A 21,902-nucleotide genomic window follows, 5' to 3' on the forward strand; every position below is an offset into this window, starting at 1 on the left:
TTTTGTCATATGGACCGATAACAAAAATCTTGGCTATCTCTGTTCTGCCAAATGTTTGAACCCTCGACAAGCTCATTGCGGTTTATTTCTCAGCCATTTCAACTTCAGCCTCTCCTTCCGCCCTGGTTCTTGCAACGGCAAGCCTGACGCACTCTCTCGCTTTTATTTACCCCCCTCCATCCCAGTAGAACCGGAACCCATCATTCCTTCCTCTTGCTTCGTTGGGGCAGCCACTGGGGAGCTCAAACAAGTGGTTAAAGAGGCTTAGAGGATTTCACACGCTCTGACGTCCTTCAGTGGGCCCACAATTCCAAGCTCACACTGCGTGCAACCCCGCCTTCTGGAGCACCTTTCTCCCGTTGGTGGAATATGTCCACAACTCCCTCACCGGCTCCGCCACAGGTATGTCTCCCTTTATGGCTTGATATGGCTTCCAACCACCCCTCTTTAAGGAACCAGAGCACACCGTGGCGGTTCCTTCGAGTACGGGAGCATCTACGACGTGTACAATCCATTTGGAAGGACATCAGGGCTGCCTTGGTCCAGACAGCTGAAAGAAACGAGCGGTTGGCGGCTCTGCATCGCTCCCCTACACCTGAATAGAAGGTGGGTTAGTCAGTTTGGCTCTCCTCCCATGACCTTCCTCTCCAGACTGAATCACGCAAGCTCATGCCACACTTTGTTGCCTTTTCGATCACTAAAATCATCAATCCCACGTTTGTGCAGTTGAAGCTCCCTCAATCTTTCAAAGTCTACCCAACATTCCATGTGTCTCCGCTCAACCCTGCCTCCACTAGCCGTGTCTCCTGCCTCGCTGTCCGCTCCAGCCACGCCGCCATGCTGTTCCTCCTGCCCATGCTTCCGCTTCCTACACCTTCCCCGTTCAAGGGACCATAAAAGTCAAACTGATGCACCACAATATATTGTGCTTCTCATTTACAGGACACTCAACAAACATCAACATGTATAAAATGTGTTGAACGTAAACGTTGAGTTGGATCTGTCAGTATTTGTGCAATGGCACAGCTCATTTGTGTAATAGAAACATCAGACAGACTGACAGGAAGTTTGAAAATTTGCTGTCCAAATAAAAAAGAATGCGACCATAACCTGCATTATCAATTATAGAATGAACACAACAACTAATCAAATAAAGATCAGCCAGCAGTATCGGTCAATAACCATTTGTAATGTAGTTTACCTGTGTTTTTGCCTCCAGTTGATGGTCCAAAATGGTCGCGCCTTAAACAGGTCTTATTATAATAAAGTCTCAATTATTAATTCAACAGATCAACCCGACTAATTGGGTGGATTTTATTGCTGTAATCTTATTGGCTATGTTTGTATTCAACAAACGTCACTCTGAATGTTCTTAGATTTTTTTTTTAACAATGTTCTTTTTAATTATTATGAATATTATTTTTTTTCAAAGGTGTAGTAGGATTCCTATTTTGCTCCTGCTTTCAAGGGCATGGACTTAGTACCGATGATCAAGGCCAACGCGCGCCCTTTAATGCTTTTAAGTCTGGTTAATTCTGCCTGCGCTTCTTCTTCGTGGGTTAATGGTGCAGCGCAACACACCGACGGAGAATACCGATTGGTGACCGCTTCGGCCTTTTGCTCCGGTGCTGCATCTTCGGCTGCTGTGAGCTGCTGCAAAGCGGACGAGTTGCATTGGCGTCGACGGGATGACATGAAATCAACAACAACAACAACAGCAACAGCATATTTTATGCGCGCGTGCTGTGATCGACGGAGATGACACGTAAACAGAAGATTGTGTTTGTTTTGTGCAGCAATGAGGCAGGGGGTGGATAGTCGCCACAGAGACGCTGGGCTCCGGCCAAACATCTCTGCGTTTTAGCACCTATTCTATGCTCCGCATTTGCATTTGCTGCATCGCTGATCGACCGTGTTCTCTGTTCTCCATTTTTTTTTTTTTTTTTTTTTTTTTGGTGTGCAAAGTGCATGGTGGATGGAAGATGCAGTTGCATTGAGGACACCCCCCCCTCAGGATATCAATTCCTGCCATGACAGGCAGAGGTCTGGTCTCGACCGCGGTGGTTCGGCCGGCTGGAGAAGAGGCAGATTGATTCGGGACGGTGGGTCATATCAGCGGATGTTATTCTGCCGGTGGAGCCTGTAAAAAAAAACAAATAAAAAAAAAAAACTGCTCAGTCAAAAACACACCCGCGATTGTCACTCAGGGAAAAGCGAAGAGAAAACATGTCCTCTCGATCTGCATTACCGTCTGGAAACGACAGGAGTACTGGCGACCATGTAAGTGCAGCTGCAGCCTAAAGCCTGTTTTGGGGGCATTCGGGAGATAAATGCGCCCTTAAAACTAATCTTTTATCATCTTGGCCTACTGGCATGTATTTGCTGCTATGTTAATGGTGCGGGTTGCTTGATCTGTGTTTTTTTTTCCTTATTACGTTGGGACTGCAAGAGGTAATATTGGACTTATGTGTGTAAAAAAAAAAAAAAAAAAAGACTTGAAAACGGGCTAACCTTGAGTGTCTGCGCATGCATGTATAGCTCAGTGCAGGAAAGCAGCCCTCTGCAAGCTTAAAAGCAGCTGTCACATCTTATTATAAGGCTGTATGGAGATTGGGATGTCACAAAATAGCCCTCGCTGCTGCTGCTGCTGCTTCCTCCTCTTTGTGCATGCATGCATTCTCCGGCAATCTTCGGCCAAAACAAATGTATAGAATCTACCTTGGTTTGTTCGTGTGAAGCGAGGGGGGATTACTGCATGGAATGATGTGCAGTCAGTGTTTGCGCAGGCTGCTCGGCGCCCAACCCTACAGCCAGTGGGTGTCAGACAGCGCCATACATCCAGTACAGTGCATTTAGCAGTTAGAGGTCTTATGCATGTTCTATCTATCTATCTATCTATCTATCTATCTATCTATCTATCTATCTATCTATCTATCTGTCTATCTGTCTATCTGTCTGTCTGTCTGTCTGTCTGTCTGTCTGTCTGTCTGCCTATCTATCTATCTATCTATCTATCTATCTATCTATCTATCTATCTATCTGTCTGTCTGTCTGTCTGTCTGTGGCAATACTGACTGAGGTTGCGTTGTCATTTCTCTCCCCTAAACACTTATCACATGACACCCTCCCCCCACCCCATGATTGTTAGCAGAGCTTTTAGCACACAAGGGTGGTTAAGCCAGACTGTGTGTGTGTGTGTGAGAGTTTACAAGATGCATAATTGATTATGAATTCACGTCCACCCTTCCCATTAGAATAATCTTGATCTGCTTTCCACAATGAAGTGATGATGGTGGATGAGTGATTTGAACAGCAAAGATGTTGCCACACTGGCGAAGGTGAGGCTTGGGTTGATCTGTGGACTCAAATAATAATAAAATGTAAAGAAGCCCCCAGTGCTTTTGCTTGTGGCTTGTCACTGCCTATGGTCATTGGTAGGGCCCGACTGATTAATCGGCCAATATGAGCCCTTTTCAAATCTACAAAATCGGCCGATTTTTGCTGTTTTTTTTTGACACATTAACATAAGACAAAAATGATGACATTCAAACAAACATTAAAAAAACAGCAAAATCGGCAAAAAATCTGTAATCTTTTCCCCGTTTCTCTCTGTTGTGAAGTTAAACAAATACTAAATTGCAAAGTATTGTGAAACAATCAAATGTTCTGCCTGTAATTCATATATTTATTGTTGTTATTGTTGTTGCATTGTTGATGGAAAAGTACAGAGAAGGTAAGAAAGAGCTAGGAGAAGTCTTTGTAGACCTAGAGAAAGCCTATGACAGAGTAGCCAGAGAGGAACTCTGGTACTGCATGCGGAAGTCTGGAGTGGCAGAGAAGTATGTTGGAATAGTACAGGACATGTATGAGGGCAGCAGAACTGTGTTGAGGTGTGCTGTAGGTGTGACAGAGGAGTTTAGGGTGCAGGTGAGACTGCATCAGGGATCAGCCCTGAGCCCCTTCCTGTTTGCAGTGGTACAGACTTTGATGGTTTGGACTCGTCCAGAGGAGAGAGAGTGAGTATATTGGTAGAAGGGTGATGACAATGGAGCTGCTAGGCAAGAGAGCTAGAGGAAGACCAAAGAGAAGGTTGATGGATGTCGTGAAGGAAGACATGAGGGCAGTTGGTGTTCAAGAGGAGGATGCAGGAGATAGGCTTACATGGAAAAGGATGACACGCTGTGGCGACCCCTAATGGGACAAGCTGAAAGGAAAAGATGATTGTTGTAAGCATTAAGGGTCCAAAAAAGAAGTAACTTTACTTAGCATATATTTTGTTTAATTAATCAGCAGAATAATCGGTTACTGGAATTTAATTCTGCCAAATATCAGAATCAGCATCGGCCAGAAACAAATCCCTATTGGTCGGGGCCTCCCAAATGTTTGGGAAGGGATCCAAAATAGGCTGTATAGATGGGGTTTGAGAGGAGGAATAACAGTACGGGAGGGAGGGACTGCCTGAGAGTTTGTAGATGCCTGTGTGTGTAGATGGCATGCTGGGTGAATGGAAGTGCGATGCCTCAGGGCCTGGAACTGGCCAGGGACTACTGTGTCGGCATCTGCTCCCTTTTTGAGTATAACCTCCTTTTATTTGTTTGTCTTTGTGCACCTCACCCACTTATCACTCTGGCATCCTGGTTCCTCAGCCTTCTGCTTTTGGCTCTTGTTTCCCACTCTACGAATTGCCTTGCGTTAGTGCAAAAGATCGTTTTTAATAGCAGAAAATTGTGATGATAAATTGTTTTAACACTTAATCATCAAATGGTTTGTAAGAACAGGAAAAACAAAAACAAAGTTCAATTCCTCACAATTCTCAATTAATCAACTAATCTGCTATCTCCGACAATAAAGCACCCAAAATTTTGCTGTAGACTGAAAATATTTGGGTTTGACACGAGCGTAATAGTTGAGCTTTTATTATGAGTTATTTACATCTGCATTTTATAAAACTTAGAAGATCAGCAGTTAGTATTATTTATAAAGAATTATTCATTTTAGGTGAACAAAAGGATTGGTACTCATACAATTAAAACAGATTAACCCTTAATATTAGGTCGCATACTCTTTGCTTGGAATAACTGCATCAAGCTTGTGACCCAATGACATCACCAAACTTTTGTATTCTTCTTTTGTGATACCTTTTTAGGCTTTCACTGTCACTTCTTTCAGTTGTTTGTTTTGGGTAGGTATTTCCTTCTGTCACATTTTGAGGGTTTTGTTGTAGTGGGGTGGAGGGAAAGAGTGGAGTCAAGCGCAGGGAAGCAGGGGAGGCAAGGTAGCAGTGCAGGGTATACTCAAAAAAGGTATAACAAAAAAGACAAAACAAAAAATACCCGACAAGCAGGATGGATACAAAATAACAAAAAGTCCAAAAACAAATACTTGTGACTCACCACGACAGGCAACATGACAAGGACAAAAACTGACTGAAAGAAAATGGGGACCTTAATAAGGCACACCTGGACATGACACGAATGGCTGAAGGGAGCTGCCTGGTAGACACAAGGAGAGCAGGTCTGGCGAGAACAAGTGGAGATGCAGACATCATAAGTACACAGGGACATAAAACTCCAAATAAATCCAAACATATTATCTGTCCCACAGAAAAACCAAAGAGCTGGAAAAAAAACAACCCACAGATCATAACAGTGTTCCCCCTTCAAGGACGGATTTCAGATGTCCAAAACCCAAACTATCTAAAACAGGGTGGGCTGAAGGGGGTCTAGTGCCGGGTGTCAGGGCCGGAGTACTTAGACTATCATTCTGGAAGCCGAACAGGAGGACAGGAGAAAGAGTCACATCAGGGCCAGTCTAAAATGCCAGATATGAAGTGCTCAGTTGGGCTGGTCAAGAAGATGACCAGGACGCCAAGGTTATAGGGTTTGTCATGGCCCTTCAGGCCGCCGGCCGCTACACCGGACCTCACAGAGTTGCAGGTGCCCAAAATCATGTCTTGGCCAACCAGCCAAAACGGAGGATGGCCGTTAGGGCTAGTGCTGCCCAAGGAGGGTCAGATGATGGCCAGTGGATATGCACCGCCAAAGCGTCAGGTGACTTGCACGGCTGTCCTGGTGGTGCCGGCCAACCATTCTCAATGTGGACATGTAACTGGTGTGGTGGTCCGGGCCGACCAGTCGTAACATGGACGGGTAATTGAGCCATGATCAATGGCTGAACCGGTACGAGGTCCTCGAGCAGCTGCTGGTCGGGCACAGTGTCATGGTCTGTGTTTTGGTTTGGGTTGTTTAGTTTTGTTCCATGTTTTCCTGTGTTCCATGTTTGTCGTGTGCTCATTAAGTTGTTGTGTCCACCTGTTCTCGTCTGCTTTGTGTCGACCAATCAGCTCTCTCCAGCCACTCATGTCTTGTCCAGGTGTTCCTCGTTGTCTCGTCTATCTGTTTGTATTTAGTTCCCTGGTTTCTTTCAGTTCTTGTCGGTTCATTGTCGTTGTCACATGTCTCTGCCATGTCATAGTCGTCAGTTGTCTTTATCATTGTGGTATGTTATTGTCAGGTGTCATTCTCCCTTTCTATTCCACGTCTTACTCACAGGTCATAGTTTGTTTCCAGTTTTAGATATTCGAGTGTTTCTTTGTTACTTTGATTTGATTGGTATCTGTTGTGGGACTTTGTTTAGTTTTCCCTTTTTGAAGATTAAATATTATTTTGAGACTCCCACACTCCTGCCTTGCCTCCCTGCTTCCCTGCATTTGGGTCCACCATGTTCTTGCCTTGCGTTACTCGCCCTCGCCTTAACCACGTACGTGACACACAGGGGACTTGAGCAGCTGCTGGTCGGGTACAGGGGACTTGAGCAGCCACTGGGGCGGTATGGGGACCAAGAACTGCCGCAGGGCCAGGAACTAGGTCTGAATCAGCTTGATCAGCCTGCCATCATATAGGTTGGGGGACACCAGAAACAAGGAGGACAGAGTGTGCAGGTACGAGGAAAGTTGAAGAAGGGAAAACTGGTGGCACAGGATGAGGTGATAAAATAGGCACCGAATCAGCTGACTTGAGGACGTGGGCAACAGAATGTGAAAGTTGTTCTGCAAGCCAAAAGAGCTCCCATTGTCCTTGTGTGACTCATCAGCACAATTAAAACATTGATTTAAAAAATATATATAGTAACTCTCTGTTTGTGGGCGGCGTGGCACAGAGGATAAAAGTACACCCTGCAACTGGAGGGTCGCCGGTTTGTATCCCACTCGAGCGTCGTCACTCTTTCCCTGGGCAAGACACTTAACCCACATCGCCCATGAACGAATGCGGTTGGATGTTTGGTGGTGGTCGGCGGGTCGGTCGCCGCAGAATGGCAGCCAGGCTGCATCAGGGCAGCTGTACCTACACAGGTAGCTTATCACCACTAGGTGTGACTGTGGAGTGAATGAATAATGTATGCGATTGTAAAGTGTATAGAAAAGCGCTATATAAGTGTAATGCATTATTATTATTATTATTATTATATTGTTATTGTTATAGTGTGTAATGTCAACCAAAATCCCATGATGCTGTGGAAACTATATTTGATTAAAGTATCATACATGCAAATCAGTCGCCCTTGTGCGAAATTTTCCGTTTTGAACTCTAAATATTCATTTATGTGAATCGTATAGTTCCGATGTGTTTTTCCTCAGTGGGGGTCGGCGTCGCTGTCGTCATAGGCTGTTTCATACTCCTTGAACGCTGGCAGCTCGTGGTAACGGTACTTTTACAATGTTACAATGATCTAAATATCGCTCGTGCGGGTGAATACAAGTTCGACTTCCGCATTGGGCACTATTTGCGGCAATCTAATTTAAGCGCGAGTGACGTTTAAGTCTAGTTCACCAACCAAACGACAAAGGACAGTCAGATGACCTTGCACGGCTTCTATTGGGCTTCCCGGGCATAGGTATTAACACGAGGTAAACCAGCCCGGCTGATCGTGGTGGCCATGTTGGGAAGGCCGTCGTTACCATGAAGGCAACAGCGCGCTACTCGTGTTTACCTTTAGACAAAAAAAAAAAAAACACAACAGCATTCATGTATTGTAGTATTTGTCTGGCACTGTCTGTCTAAGAACAGAAAAATATTGCACTTAATAATTTCCTGGAGGAGGCATTTGGGATTAGCCTTTGAAATTGCTCATAGTGAAACATTAAGTGAAACAGACAATGATTTTAGTCAATTCTTTTCCAGAATGAGTGCTTAAAGAGGAAGATGCTATTCACGTGGCACAGCTTGAAGCAGGCATCAGGTGCAGGTGGAGATGGGCCTGGCACAAGTTGGAGGCAAAAACAAAAAAGCAAAGAAATTAGGCAAATTTAATTTGAATCTTAAATTCGTACGTTAACATGTTCTTGAGCGGTAAAAAAATAAAAATAAACGTTTTTCTGTGGGAAGAAATTTTGTTGATTTTGCCTTATTGTACTCAGTCTTCTTAAAATAAAAAAGATTCTCTGCGGCGGTCCCGCTGCAATGTTTTTTTTTTTTTTTTTTTTTTTTAAATCAGTTTATTGGAAATGGGACAATGCAATTTCATAAAACACATGAAGTACACATGGTTAAAAAAGCCAGAATTAGCCAGAAGGCTAGTTTTCATCTGTAGTCCCCTGGCGGCCATGATGTAAAAAAGCAGTAAAATACAAGACAATATAATACAGGATACACAATCAAAGACTTACTATACTACTAAGAGAGAATAAAACCACAAATCATTTGAGCATAACATGAAAACATCATAACATACTTGTCTTGTAGTGTTGGCAGCTGTAGGTGTTAACTAGCCACATTTTCATTTTTTTTCCTTTTCTTTTTGTCACTTTTTTCATGCCTCTGGTGTTTGCATGTCTGAAGTATAATTACTTAACTGTATTTTACTGAATGCTATGTTGTAAATAACTGTAAAATTGACAGCAATGGCTAAGTGGACTGTAATATATCTTTCCAGCATCCCTTGTAATATTCATGGCTCCACAGTGTTTAGGCGTTTCGATATCAATAAGAAGACACGTATCTAACAAGAGACACATGCAAGAAAATATGATAATACAAGAAAGCGAATGAGCAAAAAAATCTACTGCGTAGAAAAACTGAACACGAACAATGTGACACCGTTGCAGGAAAGCATTGTTGTCCTGTATATACTTGTATTATATACATGTAGGTTTGGTAGCTCACTTTAGAGGTCAAGAGACAGGAGCCAATTGCTACTTTGCAAAGTGTCACCTGATTCAGGTAAGCTAATCGACTAGTATTGAGCAGATAATGATTCACAGCTGGTGTATGAATACGATATATCAAGTGGTGCATGACTACGGAATCCAATTCAGATTACTCATCTCCCACTTTTTAATTTATTTTTTTCAATTCAATTCCCGTTTACAGTAATATACTGGCAACAGTGGCCGGCACGGTGTTGGACTGGTTATCACATCTGCCTCACAGTTCTGGGGACCGGGGCTCAAATCCCCGGCCCCGTCTGTGTCTAGTTTGCATGTTCTCCCCGTGCCCGGGTGGGTTTTCTCCAGGCACTCCGGTTTCCTCCCACATCCCCAAAACGTGCGTGGTAGGTTGATTGAAGACTCTTAAGTTGCCCGTAGTGAGTGAATGTGAGTTGTTTGTTTATATGTGCCCTGTGATTGGCTGGCAACCAGTTCAGGGTGTACCCCATCTCCTGCCCGCAGTTAGCTGGGATAGGCTCCAGCACGCCCGCGACCCTAGTGAGGATAAGCGGTGCAGAAATTTTCCTTATGCCTTATTCTCACAACTGACTGCCTGCTTTGTGTCTCGTGGTAACCAGGGGTCCCCAAGAGTAGCATTTCTGCTTCACCACTGCTTTACAGTTTCCTAATGTACATTACCAAGAAAGGTGTATTTGAATGAACCTGCTGCCCATCAGTCACCTCTTGGAGGCCAGGACTGTTAAAGCCAGGGTGTTCTGCAGAACTAGAATATTCAACATTTTCAACATGAGCGTGTCACCATTTTTAATGATCAGTGAGTTGAGTACTGCCCCTGCGTCTTTGTCAGTTACCTAAGGCTGGGGATCCGGTTTAGTTTGAATATTTTGAAAATATAAAAGGATACTGTATGTCACAAGTTATAGTTAATGCATGTGCACGCCAGACTTCTTAGTTTGTGTACAACTTTTGGTGTTTATTGCGTAATTATTCAAAAGCTTTGTATGTTTTTTGAGCTCACTGAGCTGGATGTGTGAGAAATTTGTCTTCAATTATGGCCGAAAGGGGCATGGTCTCTCAAACTTAACTGCCCTAACTTGGGGAAGGAGCCTTCAGCGTGACAGCCTTTTTCCCCTTTCGAACTCTCTTCCAAAGGAGATTCGGCAGTCACCAACATTGGATAGTTTCGAACCTGCACTCAAACGGCACTTTAGGCCTTTGGCACCTAGTTTGGTCGTTCTGTTGTTAGTGTTTTTTCTATTGATTGTCTTTGTTGTCCACTTGTCTTTTGTTGTCCACTTTGTTTATGTAAAGCGTCCTTGGGTTTCATGAAAGGTGCTATATAAGATGCATTTATTATTATTATTTTAATATTAACTTTGGGGAATGCACACTTAGCTAAATTTTAGCATGTCAGCATGCAATGGTTCAGAAGAAGAAGAAGAGAAGAAATGACAGAAGCCTCAAGACCAAAAATACGAATTGCCTTTTACGCTGAAACATAACTTGCAGGGTCAGAATTAATCTATAACCGCTTCATGCAACAAAGCGCATGTATGACTGGATGCTTTATGTCTTTATGTTTTATGGTTTGTTTGTTTTTTTTGTATTGTTTTTGTGACAGTGATCTCTTGGGAAAGCAATTGCGGCCCTCTGTATGTTCCACATGCAGACCCTTTCCAAAATATTAAATATCATGGAAACGTTTATTTTCTTTCCACAATTCCATTCAAAAAGTTAAACTTTCATAGATTATAGATTCAGGTTCCAGAATGTAAATAATTTCTTGTATTTATTTGTTTATTTTTACATAATGTGGGCTTCCAGCTCATAAAACCCACAAAATCAGGAATTCAGAAAAATTAGAATACTGTGAAGAAATCAGCCCAAATTTTTCAGGCCATAAATGTTTTAAACGGAGTGTCACACACTAATCATCAATTAAACTCGAAGCAACTGCACAGGTTTCCCCAGGTGTCATTAAATTGCTTCAGTTTGGTTCGATTTTCTCAGTTGGGTTCAATATGGAGAAGACTGCAGACTTGACAACTGGCCAGAAGACCATCATTGATACCCTCCATAGGATGGGTAACCCACAAAAGTTCATAGAGTGCTGTATCTAAGCATGTCAATGGAAAGTCTGGTGGAAGGACAAAATGTGGCAGGAGAAGATGCACCAGCAAGAGATGACCGTGGGCTTCAGAGGATTATCAAACAGAGAAGATTCAATAATCTAACAGAGATCCAGAAAGAGTGGAATGAGGCAGGAGTCACAGCTTCAAAAACCACCACATTCAGACGCATCCGGGAGATGGGCTCCAACTGTCGGGTTCCTCGGGTCAAGCAACTTCTGAGCCTGAGCCAACGCAGGAAGTGTCTCAACTGGGTTAAGGAGAAGGAGGACAGGACTGTTGGCCAGTGGTCCAAGGTCTTTTTTTCTGATGAAAGTAAAGTGTGCCTTTCATTCAGGAATCAAGGTCCAAGGGCTTGGAGGAAGACGGGTGAAGAACAGAACCCAAGCTGCTTGAGGTCCAGTGTAAAATATCCACAGTCAGTCATGATTTTTGGGGTGCAATGTCCAGTGCAGGTGTTGGTAAACTCTGCTTTCTTAAATCCAAGGTCACCGCAACAGTCTACCAGAATGTTTTAGAGGACTTCACGATTCCTTCTGCTGAGGATCTGAATGGAGATGCAGACTTCATCTTCCAGCAGGACCTGGCCCCTGCCCATACCGCCAGAAGCACCAAAACCTGGTTTGATGCCCACGCCATCTCAGTGCTTGACTGATCTAAACCCTATTGAGAATCTAGGGGGTATTATCAAGAGGAAAATGAGGGGCAGCAGACCCATAAAATCTGGGCTTCCATAACTCCCAGGCAATGCCACAGGCTGATTGCCTCATTGGCACGGCGCATCGAGGCAGTTACGAAAGCAAAGTGATTCCCAACCAAGTATTGAAGATTTAAAATAGCGTTTTGAAAGTACCATATTTGGATTGATTTAATGTGACCCTAATTTCTTTTTTTTTTCTTCTATAAAAACTGAGTCGCGAATGGGGATTTCTTCACATTATTCTACTTTTTTGAATTCCTGATTTTGTGGGTTTTTTATGAGCTGGAAGCCCAAATTATGTAAAAATAAACAAATAAATACTTGTAATTGTTTAAATTGTGGGACCTGAATCTGTAATCTATGAAAGTTTAACTTTTTGAATGGAATTATGGAAATAAATAAACCTTTCCATTATATTAAATTTTTTTGGAAAGGGTCTGTATATTGAGAACTGACAATACAATGCCACTATAAAATGTAATCTTTAGAGTTCAAAAGCAGATTATGGATGCACATACTTTCACAGATGGTTTAGATTCTGCCGATCATAATCACTTTCTAGGATTGGGTGACCCTGGAGCTCCTTGGCCAGACTTCTGTTCTTATGTGATGTTGCTATTTCTTTAAAACCTTTTTCTTCATATTTTGCAGCATGTGTTGCTGGGGGCCAGCCGTTCTGACAAGGCTACAAGTCAGTCCAGCCGTTCGCTTGGCGCCCGGTGCAGGAACTCTATCGCCTCCTGCTCTGACGAGCAGCCACACATCGGCAACTATCGTTTACTCAAGACCATCGGGAAGGGAAATTTTGCCAAGGTCAAGTTGGCACGCCACATCCTGACAGGCAGAGAGGTAAGACGCCAAATGTCAATTTCGGAGACAAGGGGAAGGAAGGCAAATGCCAGAGTATGAGTGAAAGGAAATATTTGCAGGGTAAGAAATGACAATGATTTATCATTGGTAGTCAACTCATATTTTTACACAATTCACTGTAATCTGTATTTCCATATGTGCACGACTAAAAAAAACGTAAGGGCTATACAGTACTTAAAAGTATACATGTCTTTGGGGTGATTGACCTAAATACACTGTAACATTTAAAGGAAAACTTTATTTGACCTCTAAACTTTCAGTGCACGTTTCCAACACTTCAATGTTTCATTGAACAGTTGGGTGTACATTCAGAAGTTTAATAGTCAAATTAAGTTCATCTGTAAAAGTTCAAGTGCATTTTATTCCATTACGAAATTTCACCCAAAAGTTGAACAACCCTAAATGTTTTGTGAGTAGTATAAACTGTAATTGTGTAATACTGGTGGTGGAACATTTACAAAGGTGGAGGTATGCACCAGAAAAGAGAACGAATGAAGTGTGGAGTTTTCATGTTCTCCCTGTGCCTGTGTGGGTTTTCTCCGGGCACTCCGGTTTCCTCCCACATCCCAAAAACATGCATGGTAGGTTGATCAAAAACTCTAAATTGCCCTTCGGTATGAATGTGTACGTGAATGGTTGCTTGTTTATATGTGCCCTGTGATTGGCTGGCGACCAGTTCAGGGTTTACCCTGCCTCTCGCCCGAATATAGCTGGGATACGCTTCAGGACGCCTGCGACCCTTGTGAGGATAAAGCGGTACAGAAAATGGATGGATGGATGGATGTTATTCGTATCAATGCATCATAACATTTAGGCCTGACATTAAGGAAAGTCTTGTTTATAAATGAAATTACTAAATTACTTTATTGTAATTCAATTACTTCGCACACACCGAAACCTTCGAACATGATTCGACAGAACGCTGGCATGTTTACATACGACCGTTAGTGATAGCACCAGCTTGCTGGGCTACAGAACGTTTTGTTGGCTGCTTGTGAGCCGTATCGTATTAAAAGTATGTAAACATACCTCAAGCAATCCGTGAATGAACATCCTCTCCCAAGCACCGGTGATGACCACCACATGTTTTTCCTTTATTTTATTATTTTTTTCACCCGCACACAATTTACACATTTAAAAAAATTTGGGATTCAAATATACTGTACACGATGGCAACGCGAAGTAAAAGTATTTTTCGAAGCCGATCAATGATGTCATTCAGCCGATCAGCATAAAAGGCTAATTATCGGCCGATACCGATCAAGCCGATCAGATCGGTGTAAAGTCTAATTAAAACCAAATCTATGCACACAATGCCTGTGAAGAATGTTCAGCTTCTGATACTTTTGATTTATTTTAATTGTCTTCTGTTTAACTAATTAAAGATCATTTACATCTTTTCCAGGTCGCAATAAAAATCATAGACAAAACTCAGTTGAATCCAACCAGCCTACAAAAGGTAAGTTACTGCACTATACCATGCAGAGGGGTGCTTGTAACCTTTCATACATATATTTAATGATACAGTACATTAAAATTAAATATTAGACACAACCGTCATGTCCCATGCATCACCTTGGAAAACATTGATAACTTGTAATAAACAATAAAATACAGTGAATTGCTCAGTGTACATTATATCCTCTGAAGCATAGTGGTGTGGTTATAAGTGCCCTAACAAGAACGTATCTAGAAGCTAAGGCCTTTCTGTGGGGAGTTTGTATCGGCTCCTTTGGAGGGATTCTCTCTGAATCCTCTCAGTTCGAAATCAAGTACACTACCCCCAAAAGTATCAGAGCAGTGAGGCCAATTTCTTTATTTGTGCTGTAGGCTAAAAGCATTTGGATTTTGCATCAAAAGATGAATATGACAATAAGAGTTCAGCTTTAGTTACTTTAGCTTCAGTTGGTTACTCACAGCATAGCATTATTTGTAACTAACCAACATTGTTAGGTTAGCAAAATCAATCAAGTCTGTGACCCATGGGGTTTAAGTCTGGAGATTGAATTGGTCAGTCTAAAAATTTCACTTCTCTCTCCCGATGAACTTCCTTTTTGTTTTGTCAGTGTGTCTTGGGTCATTATCGTGCTTCATTATGACAGATCCCCAATCTCTTAAGATGCATCTTTGTTTAAATTGGCAGACATAATGTTTCTGTAGAGTTTATTTTATGTCTTAATGTAAATATGTGGAAAACAATGCTGAAATGTGTTGTCTCATATTCAGCAAATATTTTCAGTCTACAGCAAAATAAAGGAATTGGCCTTACTGTTCCTACACTTTTGGTTGGGATGTATTTACTGTATGTTTAAAGATGAAGGAGACTGAACTGCCTGTAGGTGTGCAGTTGGCTGGTAAATTGTCTAGGGTGTACACCATCTCTCATCCAAAGTCAGCCAGGCTACATTTCATCAGCCTGTGATCCTGCACCGGAAGTTATGTACAAGATGGCGAATGACTAATAAATACAGACCCTGTCCAAAAAATTAGAATATCATGGAAAAAAAAAATCATTTCCATAATTTCATTCAAAAAGTTAAACTTTCATAGATTATAGATGCAGGGCCCACAATTTAAACAATTGCAAATATTTATTTATTTTTAAATAATTTGGGTTTCCAGCTCATAAAATCCACAAACGCAGGAATTAAAAAAAATTGAATACTGTGACAAAATTAACATTTACTTCTCAGTTTTTGTAAAAAAAAAAAAAAAAAAAAAAAAGAGAAGGAAAGAAATTAGGGTCACATTAAGTCAATCGAATTATTCAAAACGATTAATCTTCAATACTTGGTTGGGAATCCCTTTGCTTTAATCACTGCCTTGATGCGCCGTGGCATTGAGGCAATCAGCTTGTGGCCTTGCCTGGGAGTTATGGAAGCCCAGATTTCCTTGATGCTTGCTGTCAGTTCTTTGTTTTTGGGTCTGGCGCCCCTCATTTTCCTCTTGATAATACCCCATAGATTCTCAATGGGGTTTAGATCCTGCGAGTTGGCTGGCCAGTCAAGCACTGAGATTGCATGGGCATCAAACCAGGTTTTGGTGCTTCTGGCGGTATGGGCAGGGGCCAGGTCCTACTGGAAGATGAAATATGCATCTCCGTACAGATCCTCAGCAGAAGGAATCATGAAGTCCTCTAAAACATTCTGATAGACTGTTGCGGTGACCTTGGGTTTAAGAAAGCAGAGTTAACCAACACTTGCATTGGACATAGCACCCCAAATCATGACTGACTGAATATTTCACACTGGACCTCAAGCAGCTTGGATTCTGTTCTTCACCCGTCTTCCTCCAAACCCTTGGACCTTGTTTCCCGAATGAAAGGCACACTTTACTTTCATCAGAAAAGAGGACCTTGGACCACTGGCCAATAGTCCAGTCCTTCTTCTCCTTGGCCCATTTGAGACGCACGGGGGAAATCTGAAATTCATTCTACAGTCAAATGTGACCCATATAAAACCTTAAATAATTGTAAATAAGGGTGTCCCGATCCAATCTTTGAGATCGGAAATCAATCCGATGTCAGCAAAAAAAATTAGTATCGGATCGTATCAGACAGGGTCTAAAATCTCCAATTTTAGCACTCTTATGCAAGCAGTCCATTCCATGGTCTGCTCCAGCACTTCTATCCAGCAGCACCCGGACGGCATGCAGAGCCCACATGATCACAACGATAGCTTGTTGAGGGGCTAACATAGTAGCAAAAAGTAAGAGTGAATTTTGCTCACTTAAAGTCGTTTATCCACACTCCAGTTGAAATTCACTCTAAAACTAAACACAAAATAATTTCACCTATTGAATGTTAGAATAAATTTCAGACTTCGTGTCTTCGTTTTTCAGGAAGAAAATGCTCAAAGCTAACACACAATGAGTGAAAAACACCATTGACGAGCTAATGAAATTAGCATTGAACTTGTGGCACTTATATCTCTCAAAATGATGAATATTGGTACACAAACGCTGTATAAACACATACCAAGGCATATATTCTTCAAACTCTGAAAAACGAGTTATGTTAAAATTATTCGATCGTGACTGCTACTTTCTTTGTTACTGTGAGTGTGTATCTCATTGCGTGCACCATACTGCCCCTCAGAGGTCAAGACGTGCACAGCAGCAACAGCGAATAAAATTCTATTCCAGATGCATCCGCCGCATGTGGAGAAAGCAAATGCTGTTCCTACAATAAACTGACTGTAAAAAAAATGTAACTTGAATTATTTTGCACTTTAAATGTATCATTTATTTATTATTTATTGAGGTTATTTTTCATGGTTTTCTTTTTTTTCTTTTTAATTATTATTCAAGCTATTCAAGGGTAGAATATGCTTATGTTTAAGATAAGCAGTCGTTATTGCAATTTAAACATTTTTGTTATTATTGGTTTTATTGAAGTTATTTATATTTTATATTTATATTTCCTAATATAACTTTCATTTATCTTATTCAATTGTAGTACATTCCTATTTTTAAAGTTACTTTATGTAACACATTGGTCAATAATAAATGAGTCACTTTTTCTCATACCTAATGTTGCTCGTTATTGTTCTCTGTTTGAGTAATATCACTTGATCAAGCTTTTTCTAACATTCAATAGCAAGTGAAAAAGTTGGATCGGAACATCTCTAATTGTGAATTACATTTGTCAGTTTTTGCGCTAGTAGAGGCGGTTGAAAAGAGACCACCTCACAGCCCTTTGTTGGCAAATCAGTGCCTCGAGAGATGGGTGTGTGGCACATCTGGGAAGTGGTGGTAACTCAACCCAGCCTTTCTTAATCCCAAATACCTACCTCCTAGTACTTGAAGTTGTACAGACTTGATGATGAACGTGTATGATCTGCATAACTTTGGTGTTTGTGCTGTACATTGTCACTGAATATACTGTAGATTATTTCAGTATTCCTGCCTCCAGTTATTTACAAAAAAACTATTATACTGTACAAAATTTTTTTTTATACGTCGACTCGATTTTCATTACATTTGTGTCGACTGAAGTCGGGCAACCCCTACCTAGTACACAACGCTGGGAATAACAAAGACAAGGGCAGCAAAGTGTGTTTGAATGTGATTCGTGATTATGGATGTTTGGTTTAGTCTTTTGTGGCTATTGTATTGTGACTGGGGTCTTTCGAATTGCTCCTCGTCGTCATCTTTTTTCCTGCTGATCAGCATGTTGACGTTTGGCGCCTAAATGGTGGACATTGTGCATGAAGGTCAAAGCCGGGCCAGTGCACACTTTTTTGGCAGCCATCAAGGGCGACTGCAGCATGGCACACGCACACACTCAGAATCAAAAAGAGGAATTGCAGTATAACCATCTGCAGCTGGACAGAGGGACAGTAGGGCTGCACGATTATGGCCAAAATAATCATCACAATTATTTTGATCAATATTGTAATCAAGTTCGAGAAAAATCATTTTTATTGCAGTACTTTTTAACAAGGGCAGTTTTCAGTGCAAAATGAATCTTTAAATAAAAATAAATGAGATAATAATGACAAAATAAATGTACCCCAGATAATTCTACTTAAAAAAGGGCTAACTGAATAAATATGCTATTAAGAAGTGCAATTACGAATTGAAACTTAATGGGAGCGAATACAGTTCATGCATAAAACGCAATAACATTAGGCTGATGGTCCCTGCGTGCAGGCAACACAATGCATTATGCGAAGTAGGGCCAGCAGATCCCGCTGCTTCCCAGAATTCTTTGTGGTGCTCTTTTTAACTACAGTACTGTAGTTGGATAAACAAGCTAAACGTTGCTCTTTACTGTCCATTTTATTATGAGTATGTGCATTAGCTACACGTTGAGCTGGGTTGGTATTTTATTTATTTGTTTCATGAAACTCTGACTGTGGCTTGTGTGTTAAACAGTGGCATTTCGGTCATATTGGTGGTGACTTAATAAATGTGTGAGTTCAAATTACTCAGTAAGGTTTCTTTTTCTGCAAAGTAAAATAGCCTATTTGTCATTGCTGCAACATTACAGTCAAATCATGCTAACTGTACTAGATATGTGCAGGTGTGAGCAATATACATTTTATTTTAAAATCTGCCATGCACTAAATCCGCAATAAGTAAACCACGATATTACTGAACTCCAAAAATGACTGACAAAAAGGCCATCTGATCACATGCACAGATATCCCATCATCCAGTCATATCATTCAAAAGCTCTCCTGCCCTGCCATGTGTTGTCTAATGTGACTTAATCAGTCAGGTAACTGTAAAGATCTCATGTTGTGGTGAAGCTTGAAATGATGAAGCCTTCATATAACCATCCAATGAACAATATTTGTCCTTAATGCTGTTTATATGCACATATGGGGCAAAGTGTCTCACTCATTGAACCGTAAGTCTGTCACTCTCATACTTGGCCCGCTTGGCCTACATGAGCTGCTTTGCTTGGGGCAAGAAGTGGAGAAACCACAAATAAATCAACGAAGAATGAAATAATCTTTTTTTTTTTTTTTTTTTGTGTGTGCGTTAACTATTGTTACATGCCGTTATAACCTTTCAAAGTAAACATCCCCATGACGATGTACACACAGAAACGGTCACTTTAAATTATAATCTTGATAATACAATAAAATAAATCAATACATATGAATAATATTGGGGCAGCTTTTTAAAAAATAATACACGTTTTACTTTTGATCATTAGCCTACTACTAATTTTGCTCCCTGTCTTTGTATTTATCATACAATGATAGCGATGACCTTGGGTTACTATTATTAAGGCTTTAGTAAATAAATGCAATTTCCTTTGGCTTTATCAAGCCACTTTCAATTTTTTTGAAATTCGCTATTGATGATAGTGGGATTCTTTGCATGAGGATACCCACGGGTCAGAAAAAAAAAAATCAGAAGACATGAAAGCGCTGACATGAACATAATCTCAACAGGAATTCATGTCGAGGGAAAATCTGTGATGTATTGTACAGGGGCGGACAAAAGAGGAAACTGAAGGCGCAGATAGCTAAATCAAGCTCTAACATGATGAGAAGGATTTCGTAGAAATGGCAGGAACAGGTTATGTTGCTCTCTACTTCCTTACAATGTTGGAAGGGTTTGTAGTTTGTCAGATTTGCACGACAACTGCGTAATCTACATATCCTTCCATGTTAGTTTCATTAAAGAGTTACTACATCATTTAGGTAATTTGGTATGCTGTTGCTGGGAATGCATGGTGTGGACGATCACACAGCAGCACTACATATCCCAAGATTCACATAACATAAGCACAGTTGGAGAAGCTGAGAAAGATCGTGGTCTTAATACCTGGGTTTCTATGGCAACAGTGACGTTGGCCTTTGCAAAGAGAGAAGATGGCTAGAGATGGAGGAGGAAGGACTGGAGGGAGAAATGAGATGAGGGGAGAACTGAGGAAAACAGAGTAACCGGCTCTAATTTAATCCCCCTGTGTTATAAGAAAATGTACAACTACTGTATATTCCTTGAAGCTGACATTATCGCATGCAGTGACAAATGCTTATGTTTTATTTGGCCGTAAATTAATCAACTTGTTTTGATAAGGACAACTGGGTGATTAAATGTACCATTTATTTTCCTTGACCAGTTTATACGTTCCGGTGATAGGAATAGTCCTCATACTGCTTGGCAACACAGTTATTAGTATAGGAATGTGCACCACAGGAAAATGTTGGTGTGACTTTAAAATAATCATCGGAGGGAAACTTATATGGCATTCCCGCTCAGCATTTGTGACTACATGTGAAAATTCACCACATTTTGAGTCAATCTTTTATACAATAGAATACTGTTGTACAGTGTATGTCCAGCTGCGTGTTGTAGCCTGATATATTTGTGATAAAGAAAATTATTGTGATAAAGAAAATTATTGTGCAAAACATTTATCACAATAAAATACATTTACAACTGAAAACTATAGAGTATAACTTGCACATTTTGGGAGCTGAAGCTTGGTCCATATGTCAGATTATTTTAAGAAACTCTATCTGAGTATGAATGTGAAAAATGTGTGGATTTAAACAACACTGGTTTAGGGGATTAAGAGGTTATGGTTAGTTAATATATAACAATAAAATCTAAACTAATCTAACAGTTAATCATCTAAATTGTGTATCAGATTCCAATTCCGACCGCAAAATAAAGTAATTGGTCTCACTGTTCCAATATTTGTGGAGGGCAGTGTAGCTGCTGTACAATTGTCTGGCCATAAATCATAACAACAAAAATATTTGTACATAAAAAAAAAGAAAGAAAAGAAAAAAAAGCATTAAATGAATGAATGAAATTAGTAAATAAATAACACAAGGCGGCACGGCGACCGACTGGGTAGCACATCTGCCTCACAGTTCTGGGGACTGGGGTTCAAATCCTGGGCCCCGCCTCTGTGGAGTTTGCATGTTCTCCCCTTTCCTGCGTGGGTTTTCTCCGGCTACTCCGGTTTCCTCCCACATCTCCAAAACATGCATGGTAGGTTTATTGAAGACTTTGAATTGTCTGTAGGTATGAATGTGAGTGCGAATGTTTGTTTGTTTATATGTGCCCTGCGATTTGGCTGGCAACCAGTTCAGGGTGTACCCCGTCTCCTGCCCGCAGTTAGCTGGGATAGGCTCCAGCACGCCCGCGACCCAATTGAGGATAAGCGGTGCAGAAAATGGATGGATGGATAAATAACACAGAGAAATGACAAAATACCTGTGAAATTGTAATTATATTATTATTGTTGGTTTTATTAAAAGCATGTTATTTCTTTGCAGCTCTTTCGGGAGGTACGAATAATGAAAGGCTTAAATCACCCCAACATAGGTAAGACTCAAGCTAAAGTTTTCGACTCACAATGTGACTTGTTATGTACAGTATGTATTTGATTTTAATATGTTTCTGTTTTGGGCTACAGTGCAGCTGTTCGAGGTGATTGAGACAGATAAGACCCTTTACCTGATCATGGAGTATGCTAGTGGAGGTGGGTACCTCAGCCATCATGTTCAGAAACCACTGTGATGTATTCGTGAGGCATTTATTTCAAATGAGAGGAAAACATTCT

At 41.1% G+C, this 21,902-nt stretch overlaps 1 protein-coding gene across 3 annotated transcripts in view; it reads left to right on the forward strand.

The window, feature by feature from the left end:
- The first annotated feature begins 1,591 nt into the window (after nucleotides 1-1,591).
- The window catches only part of mark4a (MAP/microtubule affinity-regulating kinase 4a), a 50,244-nt gene continuing 29,933 nt past the window's right edge, over nucleotides 1,592-21,902 (forward strand). For 2 of the 3 annotated variants that reach the window (XM_061702537.1, XM_061702538.1), the window contains exons 1-5: nucleotides 1,592-2,280; nucleotides 12,647-12,844; nucleotides 14,271-14,324; nucleotides 21,616-21,664; nucleotides 21,756-21,821. In XM_061702537.1, the coding sequence (XP_061558521.1) occupies nucleotides 2,227-2,280; nucleotides 12,647-12,844; nucleotides 14,271-14,324; nucleotides 21,616-21,664; nucleotides 21,756-21,821 (421 nt within the window). In that variant the 5' untranslated portion in view covers nucleotides 1,592-2,226. Of the gene's footprint in view, nucleotides 2,281-12,646; nucleotides 12,845-14,270; nucleotides 14,325-21,615; nucleotides 21,665-21,755; nucleotides 21,822-21,902 lie in introns of those variants that run through there. The other variant, XM_061702539.1, reaches the window with a different exon arrangement.

The sequence above is a fragment of the Phycodurus eques genome, chromosome 17, assembly GCF_024500275.1.
Source record: "Phycodurus eques isolate BA_2022a chromosome 17, UOR_Pequ_1.1, whole genome shotgun sequence".
NCBI classification, from domain to species: domain Eukaryota; kingdom Metazoa; phylum Chordata; class Actinopteri; order Syngnathiformes; family Syngnathidae; genus Phycodurus; species Phycodurus eques.